The sequence below is a fragment of the Schistocerca gregaria genome, chromosome 10 (assembly GCF_023897955.1).
Source record: "Schistocerca gregaria isolate iqSchGreg1 chromosome 10, iqSchGreg1.2, whole genome shotgun sequence".
NCBI lineage: Eukaryota > Metazoa > Arthropoda > Insecta > Orthoptera > Acrididae > Schistocerca > Schistocerca gregaria.
In genome coordinates, this window is record NC_064929.1 from 141,036,928 (window position 1) to 141,055,581 (window position 18,654).

The window sequence follows — 18,654 nt, forward strand, 5'->3', positions numbered from 1 at the left end:
CAGTCGCCTAGAACTGAGAACTACTTAAACCTAATTAACCTAAGGACATCACACACATCCATGCCCGAGGCAGGATTCGAACCTGCGACCGTAGCGGTCGCGCGGTTCCAGACTGTAGCGCCTAGAACCGCTCAGCTACTCCGTCCGGCAACGCGTTATTGACGTGCTCAATTTTTTAAGCTCTTTCTCTTCAATAAACCATTTATTTTTTCTGTTTGTCTGTACATGTCCATCACATCTGTCGATTTCCGTCCCGTTTGGATAATTCCATCGTGGTGCGTCGTTTTTTGCCTATTAATTAATTTATTTATTTTTTCCCTTAGAGTGCAATTGTTAATTAGTGTACTGGTCCCCCGTGTACTGGTATTCAAATGGTTCAAATGGCTCTGAGCACTATGGTACTTAACATGTGAGGTCACCAGTCCCCTAGAACGTAGAACTACTTAAACCTAACTAACCTAAGGACATGACACACATCCATGCCCGAGGCAGGATTCGAACCTGCAACTGTAGCAGTCGCGCGGTTCCAGACTGAAGCGCCTAGAGCCGCTCGGCCATATGTTGGTATAGTCCTCTTGTACCTGTCTACAGACTCAAGCGACTAAACAACACTTACAATAAGTTTTAAACATCCTCAAAATTTTATCTCGTTCATTATCCAAGACCATGTCCGACGTTATTGAATTTATGTTGTTACTGCTTCATTTTTCAATTATTTTAGATTTTTACATGTTTCTGCCATTTTATTGTACGTACTGCATAAATGTAAATAAAAAATTGCCTTCAGTTTCTCTCAAAAAATACTGCACTCTTTGCTGCTACGTTTTGAAGTGTTAACTCTTTAGCAACCTAGAATTAATGGAAAAAGGGAAAAGAGCAAGAAACCTGTTGGTTCGAGTATCAGCTATAACGACCGCAACCCGTCGGTCTCTTCGATGACGTTATTACGGATTTATGATTATACTAGCTTAGTGTCCGCTGCTTCACCGGCCTGAATAGATTTTTTTTTTGGTTTTTGTTTAAAAGAATTTGTGTTATTCACCATTTTGATGGTCTTTTCCGAATGTATTTCTGACCAAAAGGTGATTCTGGTAGCCGGAACTCATCAAAAACCCTTCAAAAGTCGTATCACACAGGTAGTTGCAATAGAGCAAAACTTTAATATATATATATATATATATATATATATATATATATATATATATATATATATATATATATATATTATTTTTTTTTTTTTTTTTTTTTTTTTTGAAAAGCGCAAAACATCTCCCTCAACACTTGAGGTTTTGTGGACCTCCCACCCGGCCGTAAATCATCACCGACACGGAGACCTGCCTCTGAACTAACGGAGCGTTCCGAACGTACGAAGACGTGGGGTTCGCAGCTGACGTCATAGTGTCCGCACGCGCCGTTAAAACGAGTACACGGAGCTCGTATGCGATCTCCAATTACGGCACGCAGGCGGCTGGCGTATTGAACGACGTCCGGCTGCCTCGTGCCTTGCTGCTAGGCGCTCTCTGCGGCGCGGTGTGCCAGAGGTGACGTACCGCGTGTCGTGTTTCTGAGGCACTCCTACTGCAGTAGCAGGACGCGCCGTTTGCGACAGCGCCAGACAATGGGGAGTCAGCGTGCCGCGTAGGTCGCCCCATTGTTCTGCGCGTCCTTCCAGATTGTTGCGCGGGCGACGGCCGCTGGGCGGGGTGCATCCGCCGCCGCTCAACCGGCTGTACTCGGAGGTCCGCGCTTCTGCAAGGTTGTCTAAACTGCCCAAGTTTTACTTGAAAACGCCTTTACCCTCTTTACAGTAGTGGTCGGTCGATCTTTCTTGTGTTGCAAAATACCGCCAGATTTGAATCAGTAATAACTACGAGGCTAATAATGGGTAAACTTTTTGACCCCACACATGACAGATCATGTCTGTACCTGTATGTCGAAGCATCAGATGATAATCATTTTTCTGATATAATAAGAGAGCTTATTTAAGAGTCGTGTTCTTGCTATTGTTAAGGAGTTCAGAAGCCTTTCACACGATTCCAAAAAAAAAAGAGAGAGAGAGAGACAGAGAGAGAAGGATGGAGATATGGGCGAGCGGTTCTAGGCGCTCCAGTCCGTAACCGCGCTGCTGCTATGGTCGCAGGTTCGAATCCTGCCTTGGACATAGTTCTGTGTGTTGTCCTTAGGTTAGTTAGGTTTAAGCAGGGGACTGATGACCTCAGATCTGAAGTCCCATAGTGCTTAGAGCCGTTTGAACCATTTTCAACAAAAAGGATATAATTCAAACCTTAATCTACCAAAGAGTGCGAATGGGATTAGTGGTTCAAATGGCTCTGAGCACTATGGGACTCAACTGCTGTGGTCATTAGTCCCCTAGAACTTAGAACTACTTAAACCTAACTAACCTAAGGACATCACACACATCCACGCCCGAGGCAGGATTCGAACCTGCGACCGTAGCAGTCGCACGTTTCCGGACTGCGCGCCTAGAACCGCAAGACCGCCGCGGCCGGCAGGGTGATTAGTGAAAACAATACACTGCTGGCCATTAAAATTGCTACACCACGAAGATGACGTGCTACACACGCGAAATTTGACAGACAGGAAGAAGATGCTGCGATATGCAAATGATCCGCTTTTCAGAGCATTCACACAACGTTGGCGACGGTGGCGACACCTACAACGTGCTGACATGAGGAAAGTTTCCAAACGATTCCTCATACACAAACAGCAGTTGACCGGCGTTGTCTGGTGAAACGTTGTTGGGATGCCTCGTGTAAGCAGGAGAAATGCGTACCATCACGTTTCCGACTTTGATAAAGGTCGGATTGTAGCCTATCGCGATTGCGGTTTTTCGTATCGCGACATTGCTGCTCGCGTTGGTCGACATCCAATGACTGCTAGCACAATATGGAATCGGTGGGTTCGGGAGGGTATTACGGAACGCCCTGCTGGATCCCAACGGCCTCGTATCACTAGCAGTCGAGATGACAGGCATCTTTTCCGCATGGCTGTAACGGATCGTGCAGCCACGTCTCAATCCCTGAGTCAACAGATGGGGGCGTTTGCAAGACAACAACCATCTGCACGAACAGTTCGACGACGTATGCAGCAGCATGGACTATCATCTAGGAGAGCATGGCTGCGGTTACCCTTGACGCTGCATCACAGACAGGAGCGACTGCGATGGTGTACTCGACGACGAACCTGGGTGCACGAATGGCAAAACATTTTTTCGGATGAATTCAGGTTCTGTTTACAGCACCATGATGGTCGCATCCGTCTTTGGCGACATCGCGTTGAACGCACATTGTAACCGTGTATTCGTCATCCACACACTGGCGTATCACCCGGCGTGGTGGTATAGGGTGCCGTTGGCTACATGTCTCGGTCACCTCTTGTTCGCATTGACGGCACTCTGAACAGTGGACGTTACATTTCACATGTGTTACGCTGCGTGCCGGCCGCGGTTGTCGTGCGGTTCTAGCGCTGCAGTCCGGAACCGCGGGACTGCTACGGTCGCAGGTTCGAATCCTGCCTCGGGCATGGATGTGTGTGATGTCCTTAGGTTAGTTAGGTTTAAGTAGTTCTAAGTTCTAGAGGACTGATGACCACAGATATTAAGTCCCGTAGTGCTCAGAGCCATTTGAACCATTTTTTGAGCCAGACAAGAGTGGGGCGTCAGTTGATCCAGTACGTCCACCGAACGAGGCAGGCGAACAGGGTGAACCCTTTTCCACGATATCACACAACGAATTCCGCGTTTTTTCAACCGAAATTACCCGAGAAAAAAATGTGTTGCTTATTAAACCACCCTCGAATTTTCCTAGGGCATGGAGAAATCGTAATGCGTTATTGCAAATTGTAGCAATTTTCTGGGTCCTGTACAAAAGGTGGGAGAAACGTTGCGATACCCTGGAAGAGAGTGAAGCAACACTTTGGGAGACGCAGTAGCCTATAACGTGATGTGTAGATGATGATGAAAGTTCTGTCTCCCTCCCCGCACGTCAGTTTCCGGTGAGAAAGACGAAGTTTTTCACCCTGGGGACTCGCCTGCGACTCTAACGACCTCCCACGGCCGGCGTCTCGTCAGTCTGCTCTCCAGCCGTTGCGTGTTCGCACAGCTCGTCAATTAGCAGGCACAGGCCGCGCTGGCGAAAGTGCAGTTGCGTCCTCGCGGTGCGCCACCGAGAAATTAATCTCCCCGCCGAGGATGAAAGCGATGAACTGACGGTCTGGGAGAGGCTCCTGTTCCCACGCTGCCCAACTGGCGCGAACCCGAAAGCACGCGAGCCAACATCCGTAAATGTCACAAGAGTCTAATAACGCGACGCAAGGGCCCATCCACTGAGAAGGGGGGCGTGGGAAGGGTCCCACCCCATACGACCCTCATCTGCTTAAAAAAAAAAAAAAGGAAAAAAAACATTATGCAAGTGGAAGTCGCTACCTGCCCTGTAAACAGAAGACAGTTCTCTGTCAGTTTGAAGAATGCCAGAACGTGTAAAGGACACTTGACTAGCACCAAGTGTCTGCACAGCTATTTACTAATCTCAAAGTTATTTCAGAATTTCATGAAATTTGAGTACGGCCTTGGTGTGATTAAGGGGGGTAGAACGTCAAACGTGGCGGCTTGGAGCAGGAGAGTCACCACAGGGCATTTTATTTTCTACTGTCTACACTTTTGCAAATAAATTCATAAAACTTTGTCAGCATGACCAGGAAGGATTCAGGATTCACACTCATAGCAGTGGAACTGCAAAATGATAACAAAATAAAAAAATTCACATATGAAATGTCGTCATTTTTTTCATTTACTATTGGCTGCATTTGTTACTATAGGTACATTTTTCTTCACAAGTAAGAGAGATTCTTTGATGAATTTTGCACAGCATACAAACCATACTTACAGGTGTATGAAACTCTAGAATTTTCCAAATCTATTAGAAACTGTGGTAAAGATTGAGATAATTAACTACAAAAATTGATTATTTCTAAAGCTTAAAACGTAACACCTCATTCATTTTTTTTATAAATTAAATAGATTCTAGAGTTTCAGACACGTGTAAGTATGGTTTGTATCTGTGCAAAATTCATTGAACAGTCTCTCTTACTTGTGACGAAAAGTGTACCTACAGCAACAAATGCAGCCAATAGTAACTGAAAAAAGATGAAATTTAACATGTAAAACAAAATTATTTTGTTATGTTTTTGAACTTCCGCTGCTACGAGTGTGAATCCTGAATCCTTCCTGGTCGTGCTGACAAAGTTTTATGAATTTACTTGTAAAAACATAGACAGTGAAAATTAAAATGTCCTGTGGTGCCTCTCCTGCTCCAACTCGGCCCGTTTGACGTCCTATCCCACTTAACTCTGCAGGCACCAGATCACGCGATGTCATTAGTGAAATTCCACAAGTTTCTGCCGGAGGTCTACTGTTGTATATATGGAGATGGTATATATGCAAATTGTATCTGTTCTTTCGGACATGTCCGAAAGAACAGATGCCATCTCCATATATAGTTCAGGCTCACAAGCCATGACCTTCTTCTTCTGTGCCGATGCACACGCATTGCTCTAACTCTTACGGGACTCGGTAAGACTGTCTGCCTCAAGTAAAGACTGTAGCGGGCAGGGGCACTACGAATGAAGTGTGTGGACATTAAGTTGTGGATGTTGGTCTCACGGGACGCATGCAAGGGATAAATGGTTCAAATGGCTCTGAGCACTCTGGGACTCAACTGCTGTGGTCATTAGTCCCCCAGAACTTAGAACTACTGAAACCGAACTAACCTAAGGACATCACACACATCCATGCCCGAGGCAGGATTCGAACCTGCGACCGTAGCAGTTGCACTGTTCCGGACTGCGCGCCTAGAACCGCGAGACCACCGCGGCCGGCTAAGGGATAAATCCCTGCAGTCGCACTATCCTCTGTGCCCTCGGTGGTTCAGACGGATAGAGCGTCTGCCATGTAAGCAGGAGATCCCGGGTTCGAGGCCCGGTAGGGGCACAAAATAGGGTGGTCAAAAAGTCAGTATCAATTTCAAAACTGAATAAATCACGGAATAATGTAGATAGAGAGGTACAAATTGACACTCATGCTTGGAATGACATGGCGTTTTATTAGAACCAAAAAACTAAATAAATACAAAAAAGTCCGACAGATAGCGCTTCATCTGATCAGAATAGCAACTATTAGCATAACAAAGTAAGCCACAGCAAAGATTATGTTCTTTACAGGCAATGCTCAATATGTCCACCATCATTCCTCAACAATAGCTGTAGTCGAGGAATAACGTTGTGAACAGCACTGTAAAGCATGTTCGGAGTTATGGTCAGGCATTGGCGTCGGATGTTGTCTTTCAGCATCCCTAGAGATGTCGGCCGATCACGATACACTTGCGACTTCAGTTAACCCCAAAACCAATAATCGCACGGACTGAGGTCTGGGGACCTGGGAGGCCAAGCATGACGAAAGTGGCGGCTGAGCACACAATCATCACCAAACGACGCGCGCAAGAGATCTTTCTGTCGGACTTTTTGTGATTTTTTTGTTGTTGGTTCTAATAAAACCCCATGTCATTCCAAACATGTGTGTCAATTTTTACCTCTCTATCTACATTGTTCCGTGGTTTATTAAGTTTACAAATTTATACTGACCTTTTGACCACCCAGTATATCAACGCCTGTCGACAGCGTAGGGTCTTGATTTAATTATCGTCTACTGTTGTTTCTTGTACATCTAAGAGAAATTAAAGATAGGCACATATACAGAAACAGAGTAAATTGTAAATAATGAAAATAATTTTTTATCGTTTTCTGTCGTTGCTCAGTTTCTTCAAAAAAGAAAATCGAAAATTGGCCCTCTGGAGTACTGAGACTGAGTAAACACTTCTCCCGGACTGCATATATTGACAAGCAACACTACAAATCGCCACAGTAGATGCTTCATAAATAAAAGGAGCGAAATGCAAAGGTGGAACATACCTCCATGAATCCATGTAAATAATGATTTTAACTTAATTATTGAACCGCTTTTTAATGAGGCCTCTCTTTCCATTTAATGAAATTTGAAAACTTAATAAACCACGGAATAATGTAGATAGAGAGGTAAAAATTGATATACATGCTTGGAATGACATGGAGTTTTATTACAACCAAAAAAAAAAAAACACCCCATATTGCTAGACCAGCGGAAGATCTCTTGCGTGCGTCGTTTGGTGATGATCGTGTGCTCAGCCGCCACTTTCGTCATGCTTGGCCTCCCAGGTCCCCAGACCTCAGTCCGTGCGATTATTGGCTTTGGGGTTACCTGAAGTCGCAAGTGTATCGTGATCGACCGACATCTGTAGGGATGCTGAAAGACAACATCCGACGCCAATGCCTCACCATAATTCCGGACAGGATTTACAGTGCTGTTCACAACATTATTCCTCGACTACAGCTGTTGTTGAGGAATGATGGTGGACATATTGAGCATTTCCTGTAAAGAACATCATCTTTGCTTTGTCTTACTTTGTTAAGCTAATTATTGCTATTCCGAGCAGATGAAGCGCAGTCTGTCGGACATTTTTCGAACTTTTGTATTTTTCTTTTTGTTCTAATAAAACGCCATGTCACTCCAAGCATGTGTGTCAATTTCTACCTCTCTATCTACATTATTCCGTGGTTTATTCAGGTTTCAAATTTATACTGACTTTTTGATTATCCGGTATATATACTGGTTGTCTCGTAAGAGAGGTGCATTCCCTCTGGTGTTTCGGCAGATATTTGCAATTTCATTTTTCCGACGTGTAGCTGGGGTCAGCCTAAACAAATTCTGCTCATCACGTGTCTCATGCGACTAACAGTGTCACCGGGAAGCTTCAGTTTGTTTCACATAAGAAACAAAATTACTTTTAAAATGGAATTTTATGTGCTCCTTAGACGTTACATTTCAGATGTGTTACAACCCGTGGCTCTACCCTTCATTCTATCCCTGCGAAACAAACCCTACATTTCAGCAGGATAATGCTCGACTGCATGTTGCAAGTCCTGTACGGGCCTTTCTGGATACAGAAATGTGCGACTGCTGCCGTGGCCAGCGCCGGCCAGAGTGGCCGAGCGGTTCTAGGCGCTACAGTCTGCAACTGCGCCACCGCTACGGTCGCAGGCTCGAATCCTACCTCGGGCATGGATGTGTGTGATGTCCTTAGATTAGTTAGTTCTAGGGGGCCGATGACGTCAGAAGTTACGTCCCATGTCATTACTCTACATTAATTATCCTTGGTGTTGGGATTTTTATCGTCAGTGTATATTGGTCTGTTTACGAGAAGCTTGTTCGTGAAACCCGTTGCTGTGGGACCACGCGGTCCTCGGTAGTGGTGTCTGGGCGTAGAGGCGCCGTGTCATCAGCGTAGCACTAACGCAGACAAAGGACTCTCGCTGTGGACGCAGTCGGGGAACAACTAGGCCCATTGTTCGCGCCGGTTCCCAGCAGCGGCCGCTGTCTGCAGAGCCGGAGACGTGGAAGCCATCAGTTAGGTGTTCTCCGTAGTTCCCACGTCCCGGGCCACGGAAGGCGAGTCTCACGTGGCCGGGAAATCGCGTGGTGTGGCGCAGGACTTCAGGACCAGTCAGTCGTCACCATGAGCCATGTGACATCCACTGCTCCATGACTACGTTTCCCGATGACCAGCAGTATGCACGCTTACAATTGCTTCATGAATGATATACGCTAATGAACTAAAGCAATATGACCACCTACTTAATACCGTGTTGGACCACGTTTTGGACGCAGTAGAGCAGCCGTCTGAGAAGTCCTCGGTAGGTTCCAAACACACAGGTCTTGCTGTTCCTGTATTTTACCGGCTGGTAGAGTCCCAAATGTGCCCTATTAGGTTCAGATCGAGCGCTGTTCAAGACATCAAGAGCTCGCTATCAAGTTGCTCAGGCCACTGTAGCACGATTCTGGCCTTGTGACACGGAAAGTTATTCAGCTGGAAGATTCCATCTCCAGTGGGGAAGACATCACATATGAAGGTATACTGGTAGCCGCCAATAATATTAAAGTAGTCGACAGTGCTTCCATGCGAGCCCACATGAATGTTCGCCATAGCATCGTACTGCCTCCATCGGCCTGCTTTCGTGGATCAGCGCAAGTTTCCAGTAGCATATACAGACGCAACCGTCGAACTGGTCTAACAAGAAATGTGATTCATTCAGCTACTCTACACGTTTCCACGAATCCAATCCAGTCCAATCTCGATGATCCGATAATCGAAGGAGATGTAGATGGAGACCAAATGATGAATACAGAAAGCACGGAGAAATGGATGTAGGTTGCGACAGCTACACTACTGGCCATTAAAATTCCTAAACCATGAAGGAATGCAGATGGTAAACGGGTATTCATTGGACAAATATATTATACTGGAACTGACATGTGATTACATTTTCACGCAATTTGGGTGCATACGTCCTTAGAAATCAGTTTCCAGAACCACCACCTCTGGCCGTAATAACGGCATTGGTATGCCTGGGCATTGAGTCAAACAGAGCTTGGATGGCGTGTACAGGTACAGCTGCCCATGCAGCCTCAACACGATACCACAGTTCATCCAGAGTAGTGACTGGCGTATCGTGACGAGCCAGTTGCTCGGCCACCACTGACCAGACGTCTTCAATTCGTGAGAGGTCTGGAGAATGTGTTGGCCAGGGCAGCAGTCGAACATTTTCTGTATCCAGAAAGGCCCGTACAGAACCTGCAACATGCGGTCGTGCATTATCCTCCTGAAATGTTGGGCTTCGCAGGGATTGAATGAAGGGTAGAGCCACGGGTCGTAACACATCTGAAATGTAACGTCTACTATTCAAAGTGCCGTAAATGCGAACAAGAGGTGACCGAGACGTGTAACCAATGACACCCCATACCATCACGCCGGGTGATACGCCAGTATGCAGATGACGAATACACGCTTCGAATGTGCGTTCACCGCGATGTCGCCAAACACGGATGCGACCATCATGATGCTGTAAACAGAACCTGGATTCACCAGAAAAAATGACGTTTTGCCATTCGTGCACCCAGGTTCGTCGTCGAGCACGCCATCGCAGACGCTCCTGTCTGCGATGCAGCGTCAAGGGTAAACGCAGGCACGGTCTCCGAGCTGATAGTCCATGCTGCTGCAAACGTCGTCGAACTGTTCGTGCAGGTGGTTGTTGTCTTTCGAACGTCCCCATTCTGTTGACTCAGGTATCGAGACGTGGCTGCACGATCCGTTACAGCCATGCGGATAAGATGCCTGTCATGTCGACTGCTAGTGATACGAGGCCGTTGGGATCCGGCACGGCGTTCCGTATTACCCTCCTGAACCCACCGATTGCATATTCTGCTAGCAGTTATTGGATCTCGACCAACACTAGCTGCAATGTCGCGATACGATAAACCGCAATCGCGATAGGCTACAATCCGATCTTTATCAAAGCCGGAAATGTGATGGTACGCATTTCTCCTCCTTACACGAGGAATCCCAACAACGTTTCACCAGGCAACGCCGGTCTACTGCTGTTTGTGTATGAGAAATCGGTTGTAAACTTTCCTCATGTCAGCATATTGTAGGTGTCGCCACCGGCGCCAACCTTGTGTGTATGCTCTGAAAAGCTAATCGTTGCATATCACAGCATCTTCTTCCTGTCGGTCAAATTTCGCGTCTGTAGCACTTCATCTTCGTGGTTTATGGCCAGTAGTGTAGATGAAGAGGCTTGCAGAAAATTGAGTTCCATGGAGAGCTGCATCAAACGAGTTCGGACTGAATACCACCACCACAACAACAAGCTCTAGCGAAACTCTCTTTGCGAATCTATCTACGTATTTTAAAAATATTTCTTGTTTAAGCTATCGTACGCACTGCACTGGAAATGAAAGATACGAGGAGGGTTTACTAAGTAAAGCAACACATGTTTTTTGAAAGCAGGTTGTGTTTATTCAGAATTCCAATGCATCTCATTACTCTCCCCTCTTTTGGCTACAAAACCCTGTTTCTCGACATTATTTTCGTTCAATGCGACAGCCATACGCCACTTTACTGAGAAGGCCTGTATACCCACATGGTACCACTCTACTGATCGACATCGGAGCCAATGTCTTGCTGCAGCACGCCATCGTCCATGTACTGCTTCCCGCAAATAGCATTCTCCATTAAGCTAAACAGATGGAAGTAAAAAAAAAATGGTTCAAATTGCTCTAAGCACTATGGGACTTAACATCTGAAGTCATCAGTCTCCTAGAACTTAAAACTACGTAAACCTAAAAAACCTAAGGACATCACACACATGCATGCCCGAGGCAGGATACGAACCTACGACCGTAGCAGCCGCGTGGTTCCGGAGTGAAGGATGGAAGTCAGAAGGTGCGAGAATCGAGCTGTAGGATGGATGACGAAGAACAGACCAATGAAGTTTTGTCATTTGCTCTTGGGTGCGCAGGTCATGTGTTGTCATAGAGAATCTGAATTTAGTTTGCATTTTTGTGGCGACGAACAAGCTGAAGTCGATTCTTCAGTTTCCTGTGGGTAGGAAAACACACTTCCCAGTTGATCGATGTTCCGTGAGGGGACATAAAGCAGAATAACCCCTTCAGACTCCCAAAAGACCCGTCGCCATGACTTTACCACCTGAGTGTGTGGCTCTGAATTTTTTCCTCGGAGCACAAGTGGTACAGCACCAGTCTATGGACTCCCGTTTTGTTTCCGCTTCGAAGTGATGAACCCATGTTTCATCGGCTGTGCCGATGCTCGACAAAAAAATGTCACGATCAGCATCATAACACGCAAGCAATTCAGCAAAGATGGTCCTTCGTTGCTCTTTATTGTTTTCTATTAGGTGGCAAGGAACCCAGCGAACAAAGCTTTAAGTTGGGTTGTTTGGGGGAAGAGACCAAACTGCGAGGTCATCGGTCTCATCGGATTAGGTAAGGACGAGGAAGGAAATTGGCCGTGCCCTTTCAAGGGAATCATCCTGGCATTTGCCTTGAGCGATTTAGAAAAATCAAGGTAAACCTAAATCTGGATGGGCGGACGCAGGATTGAACCTTCGTCCTCCCGAATGCAAGTCCAGTGTGCTAACCACTGCCCCAGCTCATTCGGTCAGCTGTGAGTAATCCAAGTGGTGGACGAGTACGTCGTTAGTGCCAACAGAGACATTCACTTCTGCAACGATGGGTTTGATTGTAAAAAGTCAATCACGTCGAATGAGAGTGTCCGCACGTTCCAGCACTGCAGGAGGCACAGCTGTGTGCGGCTGGGCGACACGCGGAAGATAGAACAGGTTTTCGGAACCTTGTTGCGATGACGACACGCCTCGCCCAACGACTCATAGTGCTTTTTTTCTCTAGCAGGTATCCGTAGACATTCCCCAAACGCCTATGGATGCCTGCGATGCTCCTGTTTTCCGTCAAAAGTAGCTCTTTGGTTAGAACGCATCTCCGCTACAGGCGCCCAACTGATGGAACTTCATGAAACTATAGGCTTTGAGGCGGGAATATTCCGAGATGTCCCGCAAAACATTCCGCGTTTTTTCAGCCGAATTGAAAGGCCCTCGTACAATCGTAGTGTTGCAAGGATCAAGATATTTACAGAAAGTTGATTTTACGAAATTCGAAAGAAATGTCGTTTTCACACCCTGAAGTTTACATTTTACGATGGTTATTTTGAAAAGGTGTCCCTGCGCGGTGATAGTAACGTAGTGTGCAGTTACACGCGCTGTTTTAATGAATTCGTCAGGCAACAGCCGATTTCTTCGACAGGCGCCTTTCAGTTCGAAAGACTTGACAGACGGACGTCACCTCTACGTTACTACGCCGTTCGCGCGCTCGATCCTGGAGAATTGGGAATCAATTAACTTATATAACGGGAAATCCTGTACCACCTTAATGAAGCCTGCCAGCGGTGATTTATGCCCGAAGTACAGCGAGCGCTCGGATGACTGCAAAACTACCACATTTTGCTCCTCCAAGCGAGAGAGTAAATACAGTCATTATAAATCCTCCGATAAGGTCAGCTGTGGCGCGCACTGAAAGGCTGCTGAGAAGACGTTCCAGGGACAGCGGGATGTGACGGGGAGCTACGAGGCTCTGTCCAGTGAGAATGTCTTCCGTCTGCAGCTCGTAGTCTTGCGGTAGCGTTCTCGCTTCCCGAGCACTGGGTCCTGGGTTCGGTTCCCGGTGGTGTCAGAGATTTTCACCTGCCTCGAGATGACTGGGTGTTGTTGCGCCGTCTTCATCATCATCATTCATCCTCATTACAGCCAGAGGAAGGCAATGGCAAACCACCTCCGCTAGGACCTTTCCTCGTACGTTGGTGCGGGTCTCCTACATCGTACCCCTACGCTCAAGAAGCAAGGAACTTCATCATCATCATCCACTCTTCAATGGTATCTGTTCTTTCGAGATTAGTCACTATGGTCATATACACTTAAAACACTTGATAATGGCACTTTGAAGCCGAAATAATGATCGTGTGAGTGTAAATGTAACACTGTAAATAAACAACAGTGTAATAGCGGTACAGACTTTAAAGAAATATATTATGACTGTGGCCCGGCATTATGAAAAAATTATACTGGGTCCTATTATTTAAGAAGTCTTCGAACCACTCACGTATCTGTGAACTTATTCCACATGCTCGTACTTTTGTTAACTGCCTGCAATGGAGCACCGTATCAAATGCTTTGCGGAAACCTAGAGATATGGAATCTACCTGTCACCCTTCACCCATAGTTCGTAGTATATCATATGAAAAAAGGGAAAGCTGAGTTTCGCTCGAGCGACGCTTTCTAAAACCATGCTGATTCTTGGACATGAGCTTCTCAAGAAAAAATTATTATATTCGCACTGAGAATATGTTCAAGGATTGTGCAGCAAACCGGATTTACGGATATTGGTCAGTAATTTTGCGAATCCGTCCTTTCACTTTTCTTATGTACAGAAGTCACCTACACTTTTTTCCAATCGCTTAGGACTTTGCGCTGGGCAAGAGATTTGCTATAAATGCAAGGCAGGTAAGGGGCCAGTGCTGTAGAGCACTCTTTGTGAAACAAAAAAAAAAAAAAAAAAAAAAAAAAAAAAGGTTCAAATGGCTCTGAGCACAATGGGACTCAACATCTTAGGTCATAAGTCCCCTAGAACTTAGAACTACTTAAACCTAATTAACCTAAGGGCATCACACACACCCATGCCCGAGACAGGATTCGAACCAGCGACCGTAGCAGTCCCGCGGTTCCGGACTGCAGCGCCAGAACCGCACGGCTACCGGGGCCGGCCTTTGTGAAACAGTATCGGGATTTCATCCGGAAGTGGTTTTCTTACTTGCTTTCAAGTTTTTCGGTTGTTTCTCTATGCTTTCGCTGTGTCCACCTTTCCCTCTGATTCCGAAGTCGAGAGTCTCGCTGTTCTCTTGATGTCCACGACGCTTCCGACAGTCTCAATATTCTGTGGCAATTTTTGACTCTTTTCGCATCCAGAACAGCTTTTCTCTCACCTTAGTTCCACCGTCCCCGCCGCACCTGAATTACAAACTGCCACTCCACAAATCTCGCTGTTATTTTTACTCTCTCCACAATGCTTAATCGTTGTCGCACATCTGTGGCTTCAAAGGGGCATCCAAATCTTCACTGGATCTGAAAAAATATGAAAAATTGCAAACTTTGATCTATAAAACAGGATAAGTTTCATTGCTATCCACACATAACACCAATAGGAATTGAAAATAGGTAGTTACTGCCGGCCGCTGTGGCCGAGCCGTTCTAGGCGCTTCAGCCCGGAACCACGCGGCTGCTAAGGTCGCAGGTTCGAATCCCGCCTCGGGCATGGATGTGTGTGATGTCCTTAGTTAGGTTCACGCAGTTCTAAGTCTAGGGGATTGATGACCTCAAAAGATAAGTCCCATAGTGCTTAGAGCCATTTTGGAGTTACTTTCCGGCCACCTAGTAGGTTCCCAGTTTTCTTTATATCCACACGATGTATTTGTGAATAATACTTATCCACTTTTGCAGAAATTATTATTTTTGCAGCTTAGCTCATCTCTGTGATACGATCTCTAACATCTTTTATTTTCTCTTTCTTTTACAGATGTAGGCGCTGTACGGCAAACGAGAGACGCCGGTAAGTGACAGAGATCTGGAGGATCGTAATTGCTGCGCGCTTAGGGAGAAAGCCGAGCTAACCGAGGACAGCCGTATGTGTGTGTGTGTGTGTGTGTGTGTGCGTGCGTGTGTGTGTATCTTACCGAGCCCCGTTACAACCTGTGTGCACTCACCTAGCTGAGAAACTGGTTTCTGTATAAATAACGTATCTCTGTTACGTACCCCACGCTGCAGATACTGCTGTACGGTATCAGCAACGTATTTCATTCCGAGGTGACATATGTTTCGACGTATTATCAAGTCATCAACAGGCGACCTGAATGCGTTGTACAGATCACGTCGTCTGAATAGGCGCGGAGAGCTGCTTACGACGTAGACAATGTTAGCATCGTGAACGCCTAACAAAGTAAGCCGTTCTCCAGACTTGTTGCGTATAGAACAGAACGTGATTTGTAATGTGGTTTCCCATTATTTCTCCCTCTTTTCTTTCTTTTTGGTCGAAAATGTTTGAACAGAACGAAAACAAGAGTACCTATGACAGTAGACGTCAAACGTTTTCGCTCAGGAACCAACAGTGATATTGTGGACAGGCACCTCGGACCGCCTATGTACGGATCTTACGTATTATTAATTGGCAACGTACAAAAATTAGTATGTCATTAGCCCCCCCCCCCCCCCCTCCACCGAGCAGCTATAGAAAGGGCGCTATATCTTGGCTGCTGGCCCCAAAGTACTAGTCAATAAAAGTTCGGATCACTTCGTATCGAGTGTTTTGTGTTTCAGACCCTCTGTGCCACTATAATTATCTGACCAACTGTTGTGTTGATCGCGTGAGCGGATGAGTAACTGATTCTTAACAATAATTTTACTTACAGGTAAGCAGTATGCATTACGAAGCACGATCAGTTATGTTTACTGATTGTTTCTTCTACTCATTGCACTGTATTACAGTAGCCTTAGTTTAACTTCATATTCTTCGCTACAAATACCACGTATGAAAATGTCCGTCTCGATAACGCGCATTCACAAATCCATGTCACTTTTGTGTCAAAATTTATACCATAGCAGCTGATTGGTACGAATCGCGCACGTGTCAAACAACAAAACATTCCCCCTCTCACATGCACCAACCCTACAGTGACGCAACAACCAATTTAAATTAATAGTATGCCCATGTTAGGATATTAAAAAGAAAAACACTTCATAATCTTCTGCATGATTATATTTATTCGGTAACTAATCAGCTTTCAGCTTCGTAGGCCATATTCAGGTGACAATGGCGCAAATACAGATAAACATGATATGAAACTTACACAGATACAACTTTTACAGAAAATGCAAGAATGACAGTGTTTACATAAATAAAAATTACATTTTTTTCACGTATAAATAATCACATTAACCAAAAAAGGGGGCAAACTAAGGTTTTATGTGGAGATACACAAATGATTAGTTTCAGACATAATAGTTTTACCTGATTTGATGAGGGTATTTGTCAATTCATTGAAATCCCACCCACTTCTAAACTAGTATCGTTCGATGTCGCTAACTTACTAACAAATATTCCTACTGATGAATCTGTAAACATATTAACTGGGCTTTTGCACAAATCCAAAGTAAATCCAGTAGGATTTCATAACATAAGCGATGCTATTCTAATGTGTGTAAAACAGAATTGCTTCGACTTTCAAAACAAGTATTATAGTCAGTCTGATGGCCTAGGTACGGGTTCACCTCTTAGTCCTACACTATCTAAAAGTTTCATGGACAATTTCGAGCAAATGTGCAACATTAAGTGCTGGTTCAGATATATCTTTGATGTACTGTATTTGTGGACCATTACCACTAGACAATTAGATACATTACTACGGCATTCGAACTCATGACATAAGGAAATTAAACTAACAATCGAGTTGGAAGGCCCTTCTATAAATATATGAGTCCATAATATAGGTATTAGTAAACGCTACTGATACGGTGAACCCTGCAATATGCCAGCATCCACACAACCATAAACATGCAGCTTTTCATTCAGTGGTGCTTGGCCTCATACCAGATCCCATTATCTGAAGCAGACATTCAAACATAAATTGCCTTTGCTCCCAGCAATGGCGTAGCTCTGCTCTGATTTATAACATACGATGAGAAAAGAAAATGCAGAAAATCACACCTCTTGTGTACGCTGGTCAACAGCAGTCACTCACTAGCTTGGGGCAAAATTCTATATACTGGCAACATTTCATACAGCGTTTTAAAAAATTTACTCTCGCAAATTCCGACCTGCAGTTTGTAATAACAATAGCACATAAAAATATCATTCAATAGTAAAGACAAATTGCAAACCTTGGCATGGAGTAGTGTATACCAAATCATTTGCAAGCAGTGTGAAGAATATATTGGTCAGTCAGGCAGAGAGAGCTGTGGCAAATAGGCTACGTAAACATGAGAGAAGCTGGAGATGAAGGAAGAAAGGTTCAACTTTTGCTGATAATCTTTCAGCAGGAAGCCATTCATACGCTGTAGAATGTGAAGTCTTATATTGTGTCAAGAAAAGCAGAAAGATGACGCTACTGGAAATCAACCCAGAATGCCAACCTAGTATTAAATGATCACTCATTTTCCGTTTTCCTCTTTGTTAAATTACATTTTCCTTACAAAAACTAGATTCAGACTACAAATTCATCTTATAGCTCATTATTTTTTAAATATATCTCCACATAAAAGCTTTGCTTAACTCCGTTTTAATTAGTGTAATTATTTCTATGTGACAAAAAATGTAATGTTCACCTACGTAAACACTCTGTCATCTTCTGTACAAATAACATCCGTGTATGTCGCACATTATGTTTATCTGTGCTTGCGACATTCAGTGTCAGCTGAAGATGGTCTGAGAAGCCGAAAGCCTGTTCGTGCAGAATATTAGGAAGTGTTCTCCTTTTTAATATTATTATTATGTTCTGCCAACCAGCGACGGAAAAATCAGTTAACACCTTAAAATATTACTGTCTCTGTAAACATTTTCGTTTGTTACTGAGCAGGAAAACTAAAAGCTCGTAGCATTTATTGACGTTTTTGGATTCGGCTGTTTGTTGTTAGGTGCATATTAATACAAAATACGCACTGGATTTTTGTCCGAATCTGGACATGGACAAATGCGGTAAAAATTACCAGGAGATGTGGTATTGGGATAGACAGAGTCCCAATGGGAAATATTTGGATCCTGGACTGCCTAATAAAAACCCATTGTTCCAGCATTCGCCAGCAGTCATTTAGCAAGCTGTGATCTGTAGGTATTTCTCCGCCACGCCTCCAACTTTCGTCTTCAGTAAAGTGTCGTTCTTGAACTACACTGGTCGATAGCGCCTATTCTTAGACCAGTTTCTCCGGCTTACGTTTCGAGTGCACACTGATGTTGCAACTGTCGAGAAATGTCGCACTGGAATGCTTGCTGTACATAAAGGAAACGACGGAACGTTACTTGAGGTCGTTCTATTTATACTCCAGCATGCAGTTTAAGGATTCTGTGTCAACTTCTCT

At 44.8% G+C, this 18,654-nt stretch overlaps 1 protein-coding gene across 4 annotated transcripts in view; it reads left to right on the plus strand.

Annotated features, from left to right (window-relative positions):
* The window catches only part of LOC126293200 (uncharacterized), a 638,519-nt gene that overhangs the window by 439,153 nt on the left and 180,712 nt on the right, over window positions 1-18,654 (plus strand). For all 4 annotated transcript variants that reach the window (XM_049986324.1, XM_049986325.1, XM_049986326.1 and 1 more), the window contains exon 2: window positions 15,104-15,136. In XM_049986324.1, the coding sequence (XP_049842281.1) occupies window positions 15,104-15,136 (33 nt within the window). The remainder of the gene's footprint in view (window positions 1-15,103; window positions 15,137-18,654) is intronic.